Source organism: Dendroctonus ponderosae, unplaced genomic scaffold, assembly GCF_020466585.1.
Source record: "Dendroctonus ponderosae isolate FM_Combo_2020 unplaced genomic scaffold, Dpon_F_20191213v2 Dpon_F_20191213_2, whole genome shotgun sequence".
Classification (NCBI taxonomy): Eukaryota; Metazoa; Arthropoda; class Insecta; order Coleoptera; family Curculionidae; genus Dendroctonus; species Dendroctonus ponderosae.
This window is the reverse complement of record NW_026018165.1, coordinates 14,465,250-14,486,505: the sequence shown is the minus strand read 5'-3', so window position 1 is coordinate 14,486,505 and position 21,256 is coordinate 14,465,250. Positions and strand designations below refer to the sequence as shown.

General features: G+C 34.4%; 2 protein-coding genes across 2 annotated transcripts in view; one reads left to right on the top strand and one right to left on the bottom strand.

Moving 5' to 3' along the window:
* Nucleotides 1-12,977, top strand: part of LOC125502324 (ankyrin repeat domain-containing protein 6-like) — a gene marked incomplete in the record, with an annotated part of 49,602 nt that extends 36,625 nt beyond the window's left edge. Inside the window, 7 exon segments of the mRNA XM_048664158.1 lie at nucleotides 1,295-1,567; nucleotides 1,738-2,023; nucleotides 6,714-7,021; nucleotides 8,201-8,373; nucleotides 10,451-10,646; nucleotides 11,012-11,190; nucleotides 11,295-12,977. Of these exon segments, the coding sequence (XP_048520115.1) occupies nucleotides 1,295-1,567; nucleotides 1,738-2,023; nucleotides 6,714-7,021; nucleotides 8,201-8,373; nucleotides 10,451-10,646; nucleotides 11,012-11,190; nucleotides 11,295-11,715 (1,836 nt within the window).
* Nucleotides 10,794-15,881, bottom strand: LOC125503554 (kielin/chordin-like protein). Its single transcript, XM_048664161.1, has 8 exons — nucleotides 15,704-15,881; nucleotides 15,282-15,528; nucleotides 14,533-14,648; nucleotides 14,054-14,167; nucleotides 13,839-13,988; nucleotides 13,651-13,692; nucleotides 13,129-13,302; nucleotides 10,794-11,177 (listed from the first exon to the last, which is right to left on the bottom strand). The coding sequence occupies exons 1-7, from the start codon at nucleotides 15,783-15,785 to the stop codon at nucleotides 13,163-13,165; spliced, it is 891 nt and encodes a 296-aa protein (XP_048520118.1). The 5' UTR covers nucleotides 15,786-15,881; the 3' UTR covers nucleotides 10,794-11,177; nucleotides 13,129-13,162.
* Between the last annotated feature and the right edge of the window lie 5,375 nt (nucleotides 15,882-21,256).

The following is a 21,256-nucleotide window of genomic DNA, read 5'->3' as shown; positions in this document are numbered from 1 at the left end:
TTGCTCATTTCTCGGAGGCAAAATGAGCAAGAACGCTCATTTGTACATCATTCTAGAGAGAAATAAATGGCCTTTTTAGAAAGTGGACCATGGATAAGAAAATATTGGCAGTTTTCTCAGAAAATGCTTGAATTCAAGAAGTTTTAGATTTGCGTCGTTTTTTTTGAGTTGCAAAATCCACTTGACCATGACGCTGCTTTTTTCGAAGTTTCTCAAGAACCATTCGAGCCACAGAATTAGTTTTGGCATCGTTGTATAGAGAATTGAAAAGTCGATTCAGTCGTAACAACGTTAATGAGGAAATTCGAGTAGTTTTGACCCATAAAACGCAATTTGAATATCAGACACTTAGGTGCAAGATTATGCCAAAATTCCATGTTTTCCGTCCCTTTTTTGCTCATATTTCGGAGGCAAAATGAGCAAGAACGCTCATTTGTACATCATTCCAGACAGAAATAAATGCCCTTTTTAGAAAGTGAACCATCGATAAGCAAATGTTGGCAGTTTTCTCAAAAAATGATTGAATTCAAGAAGTTTTAGATTTGCGTGGTTTTTTTTTGAGTTGCAAAATCCACTTGAACATGACGCTGCTTTTTTCAAAGTTTCTCAAGAACCATTCGAGCCAGAGAATTCGTTTTGGCATCGTTGGATAGAGAATTTAATGGGGGGCGTTATGACCCCCATGACCCCCCTCCTGGATCCGCCCTTGGGTAAAGGTTTCATCCAAAAATTTACGCTCAGTAACAGCATAGTGTGGAGGAGCACCAGCTTGATGGAAAATCAGTTTCTCATCAACAGAATCTGATGGCTCCAATAAATTTGGAATTAAAGAAACCAATGCTGGAATTCATTCAAGTTGGAAAAATTATATCTATACTTGTCCAGTCACAGACTGTTCAAAGAAAAACGGTCCTATTATTCTTCCGCGCACTATTCCACACCCCACATTTATTTGTGTGTAAAAAATAACGTTTTTTCTAAATTATTATCTAAGATGTACATATTTTGCATGTTTTTGCAATGTCATTTCGCGCCTGGAAATCATCTTCAAATAACTCTTGCACCTTGTAGGGATGATATTTCAGCGTTGGAACTATTCGATGAACAACAAATGAATATTCTGCATGTGTAAATTGGCCCCAATCTGCGAAAAACGGGGACATGAATTTTCCTGCAAAGAAAGCAAAACGTCAACTTGTTCATTTTCATGTCGAGCAGAACTGCTGAATTTTAAATGAATCACTTCCGAGACTCTACTGTAACTTGTAATGACTGTAAATTGTAATTGTTTCAGCATGCCAACACCGCCTTACACGAGTGCTCTTGGAAGGGGCACAGTCGTACTGTGCGACTTCTTTGCTCCGCAGGAGCGCCTCTGACTGCAACTAATGCGGGAGGATTTGCGCCCCTGCACTTGGCGTGCCAAAATGGCCATAACCAGTCCTGTCGGGAACTTTTGCTGGCAGGGGCCGATCCTGACCTGCGGAATGGATATGGAGATACCGCTTTACACACTGCTGCTCGATATGGGCATGCTGGAGTTACCAGGATATTGATTTCTGCAAAGGTATTTTGATTTTCTCTATATGGAGTCAGTGAAGATTTGTTATTAAAAAAAATCGAATCCCTTGAGAAAAAAATATTCAGCGTTCTTTGTCTCTTCCTTTACTGAGAAGCTAACTGAACTCCACACTGGCATTTCTTTTGATGAACAATATTTGCTGTTTTTCCTTTCAGTGCAAAGTGTCCGAAAGAAACAAAAACGGCGACTCAGCCATTCATATAGCGGCCGCAATGGGTAGACGAAAACTAACAAGAATTCTACTGGAAGCTGGTTGCGACAAGTCGATCAGAAACAAACAGGCCGAAACTGCACGAGACATTGCGCTCAGAAAAGATTTGGGCGACATTGTCGATATTCTCGATGAGAACAATTCGCGTGAAAGTCGGAGAAGCAGGAAGGAGAAAACGAGCAAGAGACGGTCGAAAAGTAAAGTTCGTTTCGAAGGAAAAGGCGTCAAAGGTAAGCTTTTGATGTCAAGTGTGTTGTTACTAATGGTCCAACGCTATACACGCATGAGGTGATCATTTGCATAATAGAACATGTAAGCGAACTGTAATATGGAGGTGAAAAATCCATTTAATATTTGGTGAATTATCTAAAGTACCTCCGCGGGTCGTTTATATGAAAATTGAAGATCATTTACGTGGGAGTATTCGGTAACAGTAAATTGAAACGTTGCTTTAAACTGTTGGAATGTCGGATATATTTGCTTAGAATTACATCGTCTTAACGATAAGGTATTTTAATTGCCACTAATATGATGGCAAGTGTGAGCCCAAAACGAATAAAATATTTTTTTATTATACCTATACTTCAGCTGGAAATAAAATATTGATAAAAATACTAAATCACCTCATGCAGATTGAATGGCGTATTTGTCGCAGAAGCTATTTCCAAAGGCAGTTTAATAATCATTTTCCCGATGTTTTTTTCTTTTTGAAATGTAGGAGTTTTGCTTAATCCATAATACTTTTAAAATGAGAGTTTCAACTGATAAGAATATGGCATGTGAATGTGAATAGTTATGCGTTGAAGACAAGTTGCTCAAAATCATCTACTAAAAAATTGTGATTTTTCTCGATTTCTTTGGAATATTTATCAATTTCACCATTTGCGTCTTAATCAATTAGTTTCACTGCATTTAATAAAGTACGTTTGTTGCGATTCTAAACCAAGCAAAATGATGTAAACACCTATAACTAAAGGAAAAGCAAAAACCAGCCGAAAATTTCCCATAATAAATTTTCTGCTGCAAACTATTGGGATAGTCAACCAAACAACTCATTTGAAATAAAATAAATAGAGCCGAAGGCCAAACAATTCTATTAATGTTCGCATTATCTGTATATATTTTTTATAATCTGATTGTATTATCAAAAATTGCTTCCAATTTATTCGACTATTTACTTTTGTTAATATATGTTGTTCCATCAATAACGCATCTGAATAACACGTTTTTCCGTTTAATTACATGCTTACGCGAAGCTTCACCCAAGTTTATACCGGCTCGAATTTATTACTTATAATATTACGAGCAATTAATTGTGCAGAAATAATAACTTTTAGGCAAGCCAAATTATTTGTTGTTGGGAAAATCAGGCGGTAAAAGTTTAAGCATACATTTCGCCTGTTTACCTCAAATGGCAGTTCATGGAATTATAATTAGTTTGGGTAATGCATGACGCGTTTAAGGGTTTCCTGGAAAGGGTACATAAAATTAGTGCTGTTTTTGCCAGGCTGGAACATCAAATTTGATTTAAGATGAGAAATCGAATATTTTCTGTTCCCCTCAATTGCTCCGCTTTTGAAGTTAATCACAATTATTGCAAGTTTTTCGGCCAGGCCATTGGAAACAATTGCCTTGTTTTCACTTTGCTATTTCAAAACACACTTTGAACGAGGCAGGAAATATTTGTATAGCGATAATTTGCATATTTGAACTTATGTAACTGTTGGCTACAATGTTGTTCGATTATTTTTTGCGCAGGTTTTCGTTTTATGAATGTCCAAAAGCTTTGAGAAATCGATATTGAAACAGTTCAGTTCTTTATAGAAATTAGATCCAAAATTAAATAGAATAATCAATAACAATTATGACGGTAATTTTGATATTCCTAAAATTAAATCAGCACTTAACGATTTGTAATGTGTGATTCGGTCCTAAGCTTTCCACTAAATCGTGCAGTTGCTTGGGAAACTCCATGAATCAGTTTAATGGTCAATGAAAAGTTAAAACGGTAATAAAATGGATTTTATATATCAAATGTCGATGGAATAATCGCTGTCCAAACAGAAAATCTCCAACATAAAATTGCTTATGAGTTTATTCCTGGGACCTTAATAGTTTAGATTCCCATGAACGTTTCGAAAATATTTTCTTAACTTTTTCGTAAATATTAGCGATCAGTGACACGGTGCTTGGGTTTATGTCTGAGGTTTTTTGTGTTTTATTGCATTATTTTTGTTCAAAGTTGCATGATCCACAATGCCTTAGAAAAAATCTATCATTCCAAATTTGGAATAATGAATGTTTTTGCATATTATGATTTTGTGTAGTTAAACAATAAGAACGTAACGAACATCTCGTCGATTCAATACGAAGCAAATGATCAATTAAACAGTGATTAACAGATGTTGTGTAAAAGACCGATCATCCCTCATTAAGAAAACACCTTGAACGGGTCGGATTCAAAACAATTCATCTGAATCGAATTTGTTCGAGTGTCAAAGCAAAACAACTTATCCGCGTTTGAGATCGGATATCAAACGAATTTACGGTTCAGCTGCTCAATAATAAATAATAATCAGAACGCACTGAGTACCAAAGGAACTGAAAGACGGGTTGAACGCAGCATGAGTACCGTGAAAACATTCAACCACCGACGATTCACGTTCAAATGCAAGATTACCCAGGGAATTAATCTTTTCGACTGAGCTTATTATTCTCATTCTCAATTGAAATATTTGGGTTTGCTTTTGAAATGACTGGGGATTTATATTTGCGATTAAACCGAACTAGTCATTAAGAAATGAATGGAACAATGAAACGATTGGGATCTTAGGTACAAACACTTTCAGGACGCAATAATGCCTATCTTTGACGATGTAAGTAAGGGAGAGACGATGGTTTTAGTTAAGAAATTACAGTGCCTTGATGATTAATGAATGTTAAATATTTCTTTTGAACCCGAACCTATTTTTGCTTTTGGGAGACGGTAAGAGGAGTGTTTGAAGAAAGCGTGATAAAATGTAACAAATCAAACTTTGAGAATAAATTAATGGTTCTCGAAACAAAATAGTTTAACACTTTTATTGAGAACATCATCAACCACTAACGGATTTTGCAATTTGGACAATTTATTAAATAAGTATTCCTTGGGAGTCAGATTCATCAGATTCCATTTTTTTGTCGTACCAGAAACAATTTAGATATTTGCGGTTTCGGTAGGTGCAGATTTATTAGATTAATACAATTTAATTGTCATTTTTGCATATCTAAAACATGATTTTTCAAATAAACCAGCACTAAATTTGAAGATTCTTGCTTTATTACCATACGGATGTCGTTTACTATTGTATATGGTTTTAAGTTTTGCAATTAAATACTTGAGGCTTCAGTGCTGACACCTGTAGGTCACAAAATTATCATTTTAATGATTAATAAATTAACAAGTTTGATTAAACCTAATGTTCAACCATTAAAAATCTAATTTCTAAGATTGTTTTAAGATTGCGCAGTGTTTCGGCCCGTCTTTTATTTATTACGCGTTATTAGAATAGCAATTTTTGACATTATGATAATTAAATGCTTTTTAAATTTGCCCGCAAATAAAAGTTTTTATTTCTTAAATAACAAGGTGTCAAAAGTTCAAATTTGTCCGAGAATAAATTTCCACTTAAACACTGTTTTATACTATATAAAACATTTTCCACAAAATTAAGGAAACACATGTTACAAAGTGGTAATCTTTTAGTCTCGCTCCTCTGATTTCTTGCAACATCGGGGACTAAATTTAGGGATTAATAGTTAATAAAACCTTTAGAATGTTATAAGAATACAATTTTATACACTTTTGCACGCTATCCAAATAGAAAAGCAGGAATTTGTTAATATTAAACTGTACATATACAATCTGTCGTTCTCATGTTACCTCACTTAGGTCTTGCGTATGCCAGTGAACAAACTATACAAACGCAAGTTGCACGGCAACATTTGCATGGTGAATACAACCAATTAAAGGACACCATGCGGAAACATGTTCGCAATGTTCCTCGTATATTTAACACAACCCAGCTCAGATTAAATTACCCGTTTTATATTGCGAGGATTTACAAGTTCCAACTGTAATTAATAATCTTAAAATACATAAACGACACGAAATCGAGCCGATGATATCGGAACGTTTTTCCATTGGTGGTGGCTAAGGAGAATTCCATTAATTCTATATATGATTTTAATTGAAATTATAACTGTAATTTCCTGTAAATTCTGATCACCTTACATGAAATGTCTTCGCTTAATGGTAATGATTTTGGCTAAGATTACTTGGGTAATTGGATCAAGTTTTCAGGAGAAGAAAATTAAAAAACATTGCAGAAAAAAACCCAATTGCAAAGTTTTTGTTTATCTCAATAATTTCAAACTATAGTGGTGATTAATGTCTCCAATTAAAGCTTCTTGAACCTACCTTAAGAGAACCATTCATCTCTGAGCGCATATCCGTATAATGTTCTTAATTAACCGCTAATACCTAAGTGAGCGAAAAAATAATTATTTCATTAATGGCCAGAGGTTTTCCTTTCCTGCAAGTCGTTTCGTGAATTCCTTCAAACGGCTCTCCAAGCCCATTACCGCTCAACCTAAAGTTATATCTTTATTTGTTCTTCGGCAAGCGAGAAGTGGCTCTTTGAATACCATCTTCTACTTATCTTAAGTAAGATTGCTCAACGGTTTTTGACAGACAGCATAAGGAAAACGATGTCGCGAATGCTACATTTAAGGCGCAGATAAGTTTTATGTTCAGCTACTCTATTTAATCGGTTAATTGCAAAGTGTAGGTTTATTGGCATCAGTTGCAGATACGTGGCCATTTAATTGGTTCGTTTCGAGCCGTCTTTGCCTATTGAAAATTATAAAGATTTGCTTCAGTTTCAGATGTGGTCGATATATCGGTGACTGAAGCTCCTCCAAGCAAACCGGCGCCTACCAGCACGAATAACAAAAACTGGTCTCCGTATGGTTGCCACTACTATCCTGATCCGGAAGCTTTTCCATCTCCTAACCTGGACTCTTTGCCGCCTGAGCCCCTGAAAAAAGGGGAGCAATACTATCTAGATTTGGCAGGAAATATCTGTAAGGGGCCAGTTGGAGTTGGATACACCTGCTATTGTGCCCCTCTGTTTAGGCATTTGGAAGCCAAGCTGGCGAAGGACAAGAAGGAGCTGGTCCGAGCTCAGGTGAGAGTTTGCAGGATTTTTTCAGTTTCATTGTTCGATTTTGTGATTTGGAACGATGACGCGAAGCTAATGAAAATAGTAAATGATGAAAGTTTGAAGCAAGATTTTGCCAATGCGTAACTTTGCAGGTTTCTGAATAAATGCAAGAAGTATTGAAAAGTGAATAAAAAACGGAATCATTTAACTTCCCAGAAATTACTTGATAAATGTTATAAATAATAAGAGGAACGCCCTTTTAACTTTGTTAATTTTGAAGAATGGAGAGCCGGTTTTGCAAGAAATTGTAGACTTTTTTGCACGAGTTTTTTATGACCAACAAAAATATGAGGAATGCAGGATTTTTCAGAAGAGGCGCTCCAGATCAAACTTATATATTTTTTATGGAAGACCCTGTATATAATTAGAGATTCGTATTGTGCGAAAAGTCTCTTTTTCAGAGATAGAAACAGTTAAACATCGACTGTCGACTTTACTTATTATTTTAGATAATGTTCCTTCTTTTTGTGGTTTTTAAAGTTAAATTCAATCATGAAAAGCAACCGATGGTAAAAGGATTAAGGAAACAGTAATGACAGAAATGGAAATTTTAATCAATCATTTTAGCTGAAATAGAGAAACATGAACGAAGAACTTGTAAAAACTCAATTTGTTTTTAATTAGATTTTTCGAATTAAAAATGTTAGTTTGGTTAAATTTTTTTTTTCAATTACTTTTAAGATTAATTTGCGGAATTCGAATAAGAAGTCGATTTTTAAATGTTAGGAACTCGTAAACAATGCTTGTAAACAAGGTTGACTATATGGAACCTGATCAGAATCTGTCGCAGAATCCGAACTGTAATAATATACAGGATGTTTTATAAAAAATAATATAAACATGACCTTGTTCGGGTTTCTGAAATACCTTGTCTTCTATTTCTATTATTCGTGAAAAAATCAGCAGATTTTCCACCAACTGGTTAAAATCTAAATCTTTCAAAAGAAAAAAGTAAACCATTTTTTGCACTTATACTTCCAATATTCAATTAAATAGCTGCTCGAATAACGAGTTTGAACGAAAGGCTGAACGATGTTATTCTTGGGAGTATCTCAAGAAAATTCAATTAATTCAATTCGTCTGTGGGAAGTTTCATACAAATATTTCAACTCGATAACTTACCAAGTTTTTTTGTCCGTTTAGGTTCGATTGGGACAAAGAGTGGCTGGCTTGGAACAAAAACTGAATAGAGGTGGACACGGCCGTCGATCTGAACGAGTTCTTAACGCTCACAAGGAACCTGAACCTCAAATGTCCCGTTCCAGAAGCTTGGAAATGCTGGATACAGGAGGAAAGTCACATTTACAAGGAACAAGGTATGTTCTCACTTTTCAATTGCTTTCGATTTATACGCGAATTTTAACGGGGAACGGGAGTATGATTTAAAAAAATACACAGGCCTTGAAAGATAGTAAATGTAATACCAAATAAGAAATACTTTACGTTATAAAACAACCAATGTATAAATATTATACAGTCAACTGGCACTAGTCACCTGCGTTCCAGAATCGATTATCTGCTAGTGTAGAAGTCAGCTGATGATTTACGATCAAACCAACAATAATGATTTCTGAATAATTGTACATAATAATAGATAAATACCGGTAGCTTAACTCGTTATGAAAGAGATAGTTTCTTGTTAGGACAATTTATCGGGTGAAAGAATTCAGTTTGCTCCGTCTACACTGTAGGCTGAGTGTGACATAGATTTATTGATTTATTAGCACATTGTAAACAGGGAAAATCTAGTTATACAATTATTTCTATGACACTTTTTGCCATTGCGGAACAGGTTTTGGGTTAATGGTGCCAGAGTGAAGGCAATGAAAGGCATTAATACATACAATATAAAGGATTCATTAGAATGTTGTAAAGTTGTCTGCTTAAAAAATCACAGCTTGAGCTCAAACCAAAATTTCTTAGTGTAGCTCTTTTTAGTATAACTGTAAGAAATCGGAGTGAAAAACATCGTAGAATCAACGGATAAAATTGCCACTAAATTAATTTTAATAATCTGGTTACTTTTTTATAAGGACTTGATATTTCCGTTTATTTCCGATTACAGTTGGGCAACAACAAAAATCACTGACACGTTGCAAATCGCGTGAAAGCGTAAAACGTACATTTCCATAATAGGCACAGTAATTATTTGGATTTTTACAATGGAACAGACAGTAAATAAATTGAACTAGATTAACTAGAGCAAACACTGCAAATTTATTTTGATGTTATCAATGTCTTTTGTTCGGCGCAAACACAAACTCTGCTCATTAAAAGCCCATTTGAATCACAAAACTGCAAAAAGTATTTTCATTAAATCGGTTGCCACTTACTGGGTATAAATAGGACTGAAACCATCCGCTATAAAAATGGTTTCATGTTTGGCTTTCATCATTCAACATCTAACGTTAAGTTTGTTCGATATTTTTTTTCGTACATTTTTTTGATTGCAAAGAATTTACAGAAAATTTCTAAGGATTTCGGGAGCTGGTGATTTAAAAAATCAACACATTTCATTATTCATTTTGATTAAATTCCGGCATTTGTGCCTCAAATGTGTACTGAATTTTAATGGCGGCAGATTGGGGGCTTTGGTTGTAAAAGCAGATGATAAATGTGTTTTGTTAACTTTATTAAAAGCACTTTGCCTTCAGCAGATTGTTCAATAAATTAGTGACTGTATGTGAAATACCTTCAAAAGAGAGAAAAGCGGCCGCATAGCAATGGAAAATTCTTCATACTGTATGTTCATAAACCTAAAAAAAGGAAACAATTAAAGAATGTCCAAAAACATGAACACTAACATTGAACTCAGCCAACCACGAAAGCTGGTCCTTGTCGAGTAAAATTCACCCATGCAAACAAGAAAGCAAGAACGAAAACAAACTTTATTTAGTTAATGTTGCGTATGAACAATGAACTACCTTATAGGCAATTACGCGCCTTTGGTAACGCTATTTAACAATCGTTACTCACTAAACCGGTACAGCTACTTCAGCAATCAGGTTAATTTAAAGCAACACTTCTATTTGTTTCAACTCGGAAATCCTTAGAACTGCCTGAAAATGAGCAAATTTATGAAGTATTGTAATGGAACATTCTTGTCAATTCTATTTTTATGCGAGATTTTACGGCGGATTTAATGGTAATTGCTTTGAGTCGGCGAAACTGCATTAATGATTGAAATAAGGGAAAAAATTAATTAGCACGATTTAGTGATCTAGAAACGGTTCCGAATGCGGTTTTATGGTGTCACCCGATTATTTGCCTGATTCCTTCCATCAAACTTGATAAGACAAAAAATTGAGATTTACTCTTCCGGGGTTAAAGAAATGTATTTAGTTTGACAAAAAGTCTGTGTAAAAAGTCTACTAAACTTTGGATTTTTTTCAGAAGTATGGATGAACTAGATCCACACGAATGCGACCCGAAAGGCCCCTCCGTAAAAGAGCTTGTGGCTAGAATTCAGCAACAGCACCAGAACTCAAGTCATAACGATGGGGCTCAAAGCGAGAGCAGCGACGATGAAGATGGACCTCTTCGAATGCCATCCAGGAAAGGACCAATGGGTGATGGAAATTTGGTTCCAGTGAGTAACTTTTTTTGTGACCAACCATCATGTAAATATGAAAGAGATTGGACTATTTTTTTGACACGAAAGAGAAATTTGGTGGCTGAAAAATAGTATTCGTTGTCCAATCAACATTATCCGAACCTGGAATAAAAGCATCTGGAGTACACATAATAGATTTTAATAGTAAACATTTTCTTAAGTAAAATAAATAAAAACGTTACAAAACTTACGCATTCTAAGTGTGACTTACTCACGTTAATATTGTAAATGAGCCAAACAACACTTCTTATCACATAAAATTGCATTAGCCTAGTTTGAACATTATCAACATCACAAGGGTGATGGTTTTTTTAATTTCTAACGCTGTTGTTGGGATTTAGGTGCAATTGGGACAGTCGCCAGGACCAATACATTTAGGACACTACGAAAATGTGCCTAATGATGCCCCGCCTAGAAGTCGAAGTGGAGTTTACAGTCCAACAGGCGATCCGTCCCTGGTGGAAACTTCTACCAGATATATTGAACCGATCGTGAAAATTCAGGAACCTGTAACAATGAGGTAAGTGTACCTAAGCGGCTTTAGATCCTAAAAATTCGCTACTCTTAAGGAAACAACTTCCAAGTCGATTTTTTACATAAAACATAAATAATTTATATTTGCAGATACAACGACCAGTACAAACAGTATCCACAACCCAGCACCAGTAGATACGACCCCATGAACCCTTACCAGCCGGAAATGCGCTACAATGACCCCACATATCAAGCGCATTTCTACGAAGACGAGCTGCCGAACCCCACCAAGTACTACGATCACACGATCAACGCCCGATTGGCAAAATTGCGAGTTTTGGATAATTCGAAGGGATATCCAGACTCAAAAAACCCCATTGAGGGTTCTTCCAGAATGCTGGATCCAAATTTTGGCGGACGGGTTCTGGAGAACCCCCATGATACGGTGGATCGAGACACCAACAACGATTCGGGTTATTCGACGAAAGTTTATGGAAGTTCGAAAGGAAACTCTCCGAGTTTATGCGGACAGATTGAGGGAGAGTGTCTGGGAGCTAGTAGTTTGGTGTGAAGTTAGTACAAAATGTAATATAACTTGTCAGGTATAATTTTTTTTATTGATGCTGTTTGCCGTGTTATCTCTTTTATGGTTGAAAAATCCCCAAGTATCGGAGCGAAATCAGTTTAATTAAACTTAGGTGGTTCTATAGAAAAATGTTAACCTGGTTTCCTTTTCACCATCGAGATTCTCTTTAAAATAAGTAAAAGTGCGTAATTTCTGTAGTAAAATTCAGCTAAACCTCAGTGACCTAAAACTATTAGAAGCGCAGCAAAAATCAGGGAGGATTATGACTATCTGATTTTTAAAATTCTGTACGTTTCGTTTTTATCTCCGAATATTGCACTTATACTATGATTTTGTATTTTAAAAATGCAAGGTTCCTTAGCAAAAAACATGATTTTTTCAACAAGCAGAGTGCCAAAAACATCTAAGTAACTAATAGGAAATCTATGAAGACACTCATTGAAAAATGAATTGGATCCGAAAGCCAATATTTTGAGCATCTTCCTTATTGTTAATAACGCATTATCTTGGTGATCATGATTGGTGGATAAAAAATTCATTTTTTAACATCCGAGAACTTTCAAAAGAGATTTCGTCGTGCAAAACCATATATAAGAAAAAATATTATTATATTATAACGTTATGTAAAAAAAATACTATTTTCTTCTAAGGAATTCACTGTTTAACTGACTCCCTATCTTTTTGTCACACCGTGTGTTTTGCGGGTTTTAGTATTTTGCTCCCAAACTTTTCCGAAAAGGACAAACCTAAAAATTGATTGCATTTTGTTGTGTTGAATGATGTAAAATTAAGAATTTGAGAATGGAATAATTCCAAGTGCTTCTAAATGGTCTTCTGGTCAACTTAGACTATTCAATTCATTCCACCTAATAAATGCACAAAAGCTTCAAATGTGCGAAAACTTTGTGTTTTTCAACGTTTTGTTCGAACACCAAGGCAATTTTAATGGTTTTAAGTCAGAATTTTTTTTTTGAAGCAAGGTAGATAGTATCAGAGAGTTTTTGCTAAAAAATAAAATATTGAGAGAGATAAACCGTACTTTACAATAGTATCTAAAAAATCTCATCACTCAGTGCCTCGTTTCTGTAAATTAACCGTAGCTGTAGAATATTTATTAAACCAATTTAGTGAAGTAAAGCTGTTGTACATAATGAGGTTTTGCAACTGTGTACAAAACGTCCTGTACATTCTACATATTGTTGAATAATTTGTATATTGGAAGAATAAAGTATATTTTATTAATTTGACTATTCGCATTTATAGATGCCCACCCATGCGAATTAGCATCTGGTTTATATGAAGGAAAAAACACATCTTTATTTCATCAGAAAAACGAGTTTTCGTCTGTTTAAGCACTGTTTAAGGGTTATTTTGTTATCATATATGGGGTTTACTTACCTGCGTAAAATGCATCACAGATACCCAGTAGCAATTAAACCACATAAGTTGTGCAGGTTAATAACGGTGGAATTTTGCATTCGCACGTAACAGTCATGTTCCTGGGCATTTGCACGGTTTTTTCGAATTTTTGCCCAACCCGTATCAGTCTTTGTCCGAATAGGCACATTTTATCTGTAAAATAAAGGCATTCTTTTATGGATCCATATACGAATATCAATCACACAAATTAACTAATTCRTCGATGTTTTTGTGCTAAAAAATTGCGGAAAATAAGTTACAAGCTTCAAKTTTCAATCCAGCTATTCCACATGAAACCTCAGAAAATATGCAATTAAATCTRCTCAAACAACAAAAACATTGATGTCGTGATGTACGTGATTACAGACTATTTATTTATGTTTTGAATTTTTAAACAATGCAATCCGGTTTCTTGCAGATGTATGATGCAACACACATAATTGCCAGAAGCTAATAAAATATCTAAAAAATGTAGCATACAATTAAAAAAGATCGACTCACCTGTGGACTGTGCTTGGCCACTTATTTTCTCATTTCCTTCGCCTAAAAAAAATTAAATCGCATAAAGAACTATGTTATTACAGTGTAGGAATGTTAATTATTATCTGCTGGAATATTCCAATAACTGATGATTTTCAAAATTCACAGGCCATCAAGCCATAAAAAATTATAAAAAATAACAAATTTACTACAAATCCAATTGACTGGACAGCAAAGTGGGTCGCTTTCCCGATAGATCCTTTTGTAATACAAAGGAGCGCATCTCTCTTGCAGTTTTTCCTGATGTTTCACCTGAACTCCACAGGATCGTCTTCGGCAGAAGGGTTTTTCTAATTTGCCTGAAAGCGAATTATACAGGACCGTTAGTTTTAATTAAATTGCATAAGCAGGTAGTAATTTATACCTCGAAACCCGGCTTGGCATACGCATCTCCAGCAGGAATTTTTCGGCAGGAAATTTTCGCCTTCTTTGTACACTTTTCCATCGTAGACACAAGTGGTCGAATTTTCATAGGGAGCTAAATTAATTAATTAATTAGGTAAGTTCAAATTATCAATTTGAACCGAATAATTAATATTCAATTAGTAAACTGCACAAAATACAATTCTAGTTCCTGAAATTTTTTCGAGCTTCGTTCGGCTCTCAGACGTATTTTTTTTACATGTGTATTTTATTAGTTGGATTGAAATCGATTCAATTAATGCTTCTTTAATTCAGTTTTCTAAAAGACATTTGTTTAATAAGTTTAAAATTGTCGCTTAAAGATCGTACCTGCTGAAACCACGCTTAAAATAAGCCAACATTTTTTAAATGAATTCATCAACTTTTCGTTTGAACCTTTTTCGACTGCAAAAAATTAACAGCATTTTCAATTATACTTACGGCACATTTCTCGTATGTAGCAACAATCATCCAAAGAGTATTTTCTGTAGCAACCAGTTGGAGGCTCTAAAACTGACCATTCAGGGCAATTTACAGTGGCGCATTTAAATTTGGTTCTAGAAAGAACATGACATCATAAATCCATTTAAGGATGTTTCAACAAAGCAAAAATCATCGAATAAATTGAATTCTTGAATTATAAATTCACATTTGTTAAAGTCCAGTGGGATCTGAGTACCTATTTTAACAATTACTTTTGAAGAATGTTGCAATGACGATGCGCAAGCAACAGTAATGATCTCATTGCATGAGGAAATAATCCAACCAAGCAAAAGATGAAGGACTTTTGTTTTTTTCACAACTTTTTCCAACTTTAAAACTTCGTTGCAGCCCAATCGCTTCACCAAAGATTTCTTATAAAACCCGGAAACTTTTTCCAACCGCCAGCTGTCCAAGACAGAATCGCAGATCAAATAAATCAGTTGCGAAGAAGTTGAGGTATATTTATCACAATTTAAGGGTGTGTTAACTTAGAGATAAAAGGTGGCGGAAAGTTTTATGTGTACGGTTTTTATACTTTTGACACGCATTAACTTTTCGGACCTGTTCAGTTTGGCCGGCTAAAATAAATCTTTTATTATCTGATGACCGATATAGCCGTTGACGCAAACCAACATTTATATGAAGAATAATTGCCGCCTTGAAACTGCACTTTTATTTAAAATGGACTAAATGAGGAAATTACGTACTTATCTTCCTCTCTTTGGCACGAACAGCCTAAATCGCACAATCCAGCAGTTAGTTTTGAATCCACTCTTTGCTTAAGCATGTAGGCTTTGCCTCGGAGGAAACAATGATCTGAGGATTTTTTCAAGCCTAAGCAGTCATACTTTGAGGGGCAGGAATTGCGACTATTTGAAGCAGCCCTATCATATGATGGTTTGCATCCCATGTCTTCGTAGAGGAGAATACCGGATTGGTCGCATGTTTCCAGAACTGAAACAAAAATTGCAGTTACTGACTGAGAAGAAACCAAATTTTGCTTCCAAAATATTTGAGCATTTAGGACGCAAACTGTTTCACAACAACCAACAAACAGTAGAAAACATTTTTTCTAAGAATTTCTCGCGGTTTATTTAAAGTAAATTTATATTTTTCATAACTTACTGACCTGCATTACAAATCTGAAGCACCGTAGTGAAAAGCAAAAGATGCGACACCGTTATATGGAAATATTCTTGTACACTCTTCATTGCATTTGACTGAACTGGCCGTTGTACCACTAACACTCTAAATACTGTTTTGCAGGATCCGTTGAAGATAATCTTCAATTTTGAACTGAATACACGAAACATCGAGGCAAGTTTGGTTGGAGGAAATCGTTAAGAATGAAACATTTGGGTCAAAAGTTCGTCGCATATGTAAATGATTTCTTAATTGGATTTATGTTTTGTCTGTTTTTAATCGGAATTAAGTTCGCAAGTTATTTTCGAAATGTTGACCAGATTTCTGGCCAATGAAATGTTTACTAGTTTTTTACGGTAGTTTATTCTGTAAGAAATTGCCAAGCGTTTCCAAAATTTGTTTCAGGATTAATTCAAAATAACGCGGCAATCTTTTTGATAAAATTTTGATAAGTTAGACCAGAAACGGACAATAAAGCCTAAATATTGCAAAATGCTCGTCTGAAACAGAATTTTGTACTTTCATATATAAATTTCCAAAAACGCATCATTGAAACTTGAGGAAAACCAATCATAAAGTACCTACATGTAAAACCGATTGCTTCTTATAGTTTTTATACTTTCTTCGCATAATAAGCATTGCACGTTTTCCTTAAATTACTGGGTTTTAAGAATGGAAGCTTTAAACTACTGGAATTGATCCACATTAAACATATTTCCGATCAAGTGATGGCACAATCACCAAAAACTGATTATTTTCAGCCCCATTTTATGTACATTTGTTTAAGTGACTAAAAAGTTTTTTCCTCTTTGACACTGTTGAACTTGAACGGTTTATTCTGACTTCTATTTCCCCATAAGCGTTCGCCTGAAAACGTTTGAAGATACCAAGCGACACGTTGTAATAAAATATCTTTGCAACCCAATGGAAGGGCGAATAAACAGCTCAACTTCAACACTTTAAAGTGTGCAGGCCGAATCGAGAACCGCATACAATTTGAGCAAAAATCTGTTCAAATTCGATCGTTTTTTTTAATCCCATCAAATAAAATGTGGAAAAGGGAATAAAACGAAAGAAAAGCTCTATCTTTGTTCGCTTCCAATCTTTTGCCATTTAACCAAAATAAAATTAGTGCATAATAATTAATTCGCGTTTTTCTGTCTGTGACTGTAATTCCTAAGGTATCCCAAAAAGCCCTTAATTAAAATTAAACTAAATCAACTAAAATATATAAAAAAGTTTGCGTTTTTTAATTTTTTATATTTGTAACCCAAATGCATATTGAAGCAAAACCAAAATTTCGGTATATGTTTCATAAAGATTCTCAGAATATTCAAGAAAACTCTTTGCTGTAAAATTGGCCTTCCAACCGGTGGTTCTTCGATGATTTTCACTAGTATGCTTCCGTTATTCAACATTTACCGGCTTGAAGATTTTTGCACCTACATAATGCGCAAATCGTCGTTTATACAGTAATTAGTGGCCAACTATTCAAAACCAAGGTGAGCCAATGTCATTAACTCTTCTTTTATGCCGGCAATCTACCTGTTTGGTTGCTGTTTTTGTTATGATGATTAACCTATGCAAATTTAAGAGTCATCTTCATATGTCTCTATTTTTGGCAGCTGCGGCGAGAAACTACAATGACTAAGAAAAATGCGAAAAAAATTATAACAGCCATTTAAAAAAATATCCTTTGTAAAAGTTAAGTTATTCATATGAAAGTCTGCATTGTCGATGGGCTGGTGGCATTTAGTGGCCGTGACTAAAGTAAAAAATATGCAAGATGCCTTTTGAGGAGCTCTAAACGGATTTGATTAATTTTATTTATAATTAATAATATTCATACGCTCATAATTGCCATATAAATAAACAACACTTAACGCTTTTGAATTGATTAAAAAAAAAATGTTTCTGCAGCTTCCTAAAACTTACTACACTTTATTAAACCAAGCGTTGCTCAAGTGATTTGGGAATTTTTTTTAGTTCTGCAATAAACGAATCTGCTTCGCTGGAACACTGATATAAAAAGCACGATGACTTCAAAAGTGTTGTTTCTCAGAAAAAAAATTAAAAAAAAAATTTGCAGTTTTAATTTTTGCACGGAATTTTCAAACCACCCTTGTAGATGAAAAATATTTTTGATAAATTTTTGTTGTTCTATTTTCTGCCTTTTAATAACCTAATGCCAAACAAATTACGCGCATCTCAACTCAAAAACACAATTATTTCGCGCTTCTGGGCTCTCGCAAACATTTTTTTCCTGACATTTCGCAAGCACGAGTGGCTGGCATCTTCAGAGGTGGTTAGCTAAGCACGACTTAAATTGCGAAAAGCTTCCCAATTGCTAGCAATGACCGCAAAGCCAAACACTTCAATAAGTCTTCTTATGTTTATGCCACTTTGTTCAAATTTTCCCACTAAATCCGGGTCGTCCTGAAGGGCTCGAAACAAAAACTACTAGATTATGCTTTTTTTAGTTTCCAATTTTTATATATTTTTTTCGTAATTTGTTGCTATGATTTCCAGAGTAAGGTATATTGATTCTTCATCAGTTTGTTTAAGACCCTTTGGACGTGAATCGATTGGAAATCGCGTCTTTTTGTAAAAATTTGCTTTTATGGTCATTGTTTTGTCCTAAAAATGCACAAATCATAAATTAATGTTGAAATAATCTCCGTGTTGATAAATAAAGGGACTCGACCACAAAAAGCAAACTAATAACTGAGAAACAGATATTGCGACCGGACCGTATGAATGATTAAAATCTGCCGACCATTTTCAAACTTTGTCGTAATTTCATCACTAAATTGCGTGCTTTTAATTAAAAGCTGGCAAACCATATATCAATTTATCAGATCTTCCATTGAAACCGTTTCCATGAATCCAAAGCAGCACTCTTTGTATGATTATTTATATAATATTTGCCAGTTGCTTAAACAGTGTTGTTCGATTGATCCGAAAGCACATATTTCTCTATTTGCCCGAATGTAGCAGATCCACAAACACTATCAATTTTAATATAAATCTAAAAGTAAATTCTGGTATTGTCAAGTCTGATTTCCCCGGCAGTGATCAGAAGGAATTACCTGGAATAATCCGAGCATCGACCACATATTAATCGAGGGTCAAAGTATTATGTGTCTGGGTATAATTTTCGGTCAAAGCACGAGAGTTAATTGAGCTAATTGCCATCAAAATATTCGCTCAATCATTATTAAACCACACGTTGTAATTAAGCAGAAATGTATTTTCTGTATATTAAAATTTTGCTTGAGAATGTCTTAGTAAGTCCTAATTTAAGCAACTTTGTCAATATTGTGTTCAAATGGTTGCCAAAAAATGCCCTAATGCTCACTAAACTAAACGAAAAAAAGCAGCCCATAAACAAATATTCATCAAAATTAATTACATGTGGATTTTCACTTTTCCCGACTAAAGCATAAATATATTTCAAATCTAGTTAAAAATTTACCATCAAAAGCTCATTACAAACACGTGCCAATCTAATAAATCAACCCAATATGGTCATTGAATAAATTGTGGAAATTTTTCAACAAAAAAATTTCATCTACAAGGTGTCATATGTATAGGGTGCAAAAAAACGTTGATATCATCACAGTTGAAGTGTCTTTTTTAGTTTTTTTAGTGTAAGTAGTGTAATTTTGGCACCCAGTCTTCCCACATTTTCACGAACACTCTGTACATGAATAATCCAATCCAACGTTTAAAAATATGTTTGAAACCCACCATTATTCCCTATTAAGTTGAAATTATTAAACTCGGCGCAATATCAATTACAAGCCTAATTTATGATTAACTTGTTGTATGCAATCATACATATTAGATAGATATTTATTAATATTGTGCATAATTCTCATCCATTTGCTTCATATTGTTATAATTCGAGTTTAATTGCAAGTTTTACGATTGCGTAAACGTCAAATCTAACGAATAATAATCATAATTAAACAAGCCGGCTTTCAGTAATGGCACTGTTTTTACTTTTACGAAAACGTATTGCAATAATATCCGCAAAGAAATTGGGGATTTTCATCAAAATTATTAAAAATTTCGCTACTTAGTTACAGTTCCGCTACATTAATTTATTATTTAATAACTGTATTTTAGGTAAATCGCTTTTTATGTTTGACTTGCGGTGACCAGGAATCATAAAATTGTAAAGGGAGTTTCATAATATGAGAAACTAATACTCTTACAACGAAAAATAATTTTTAAATTGCATTTTTGAGCACATTTTCCAGACATTTTTAGTTCAATATTGCGACTCATTGTTTCAGCTGCTGTGGGGAACATCTGGCTCTATTCACCTGAAAGTCTAGCAAGACGAAAATTCAACAATAAACCCCAGAAAAATCAATCTAGGGTTGCAGCCAAGTCAGTGGCTTTTGTATGTGCAATAAAAATAAATTTCTATTTTCTATGGAAAGCATTACGTATGTTACCTTAATTCGCTTTTGTATTAATGCCACATCGCTATTAGAAAAAACTTCTATTTATATGCTTTTAGAGTTGTTAAAGTATTTTTTTGTTATCTCATTCCCAATCGCTACACACATTATTTGCTATTGGGAGTCACTTTTTTCCATTTTGCTTTTTGTTAAGTTCATAATAGGCAGCTGTTTGGTCACAAAGTAACGCAACTTTGAGCTTTATCAAATAACCAAATTTCTTTTAATGCACGAGGATCATGTATTTTCATGGGATTATAAATTATAATTTATTATCCTAAGTCCCCTTAGAACAGACAATATTTTCAGGGTCGACTAGGTTTATGGAACAAAACTCTATAAGGATAGAATTTGCCTGGTTATGTTTTTTTACTTATCGTCTTGAAAAAAAAACACTAAACAACAAGCAAAATGCCGGGCAAAAATATCAATATCTATAAAAACTGGAAGAAAGAAATAACATCAGAATCCACTAAAGCTCGTTTTCAGTGGTGAATTCGTTAGCCATCTGCAGCTGACGTGTGAAAATAAGAAAATAAACAGGAAAGGAAAGAAAAACAAGTTGATCTTGCAAAAACTCGGTTTAGCACAAAATATAAAAGAAATGCCCCTCGGATTACTACAAACTTGTTTGTGTAGCCTACATTTCAGATTCCGCAAAGTCCGATCAAACAGTCAAATAGAAATGGAGGCAAGTTTTGCGGTGAAAGGAAATTGTAACTTTGTGTAGGTGATTTTTGAGATAAAACACCCAATTATGGAAAACCATGCAAATAGATTTTGAGGAAATTTCACTTAGAACAACCGACTGTAGATACAAAACCATTTAAACATTAATTTTTAAATCATTCTGCACAACTTCTGCGTTAATGCTGGCAATGAGTTTTAGGGAAACTTTTTGATTTGGATAACTTATTTAGAAGAAAACAACTAAGTCGCAATTATTATCTTGAGTTTTCGCGTATTTATGACTTAGTAATTTCCATTAGGGATATTTGGAAGACCTTAAAAGGTAAAAAATAGAGTACAGAAGTTGTAGAAATCAAAAATGGGATAACTATTATTTG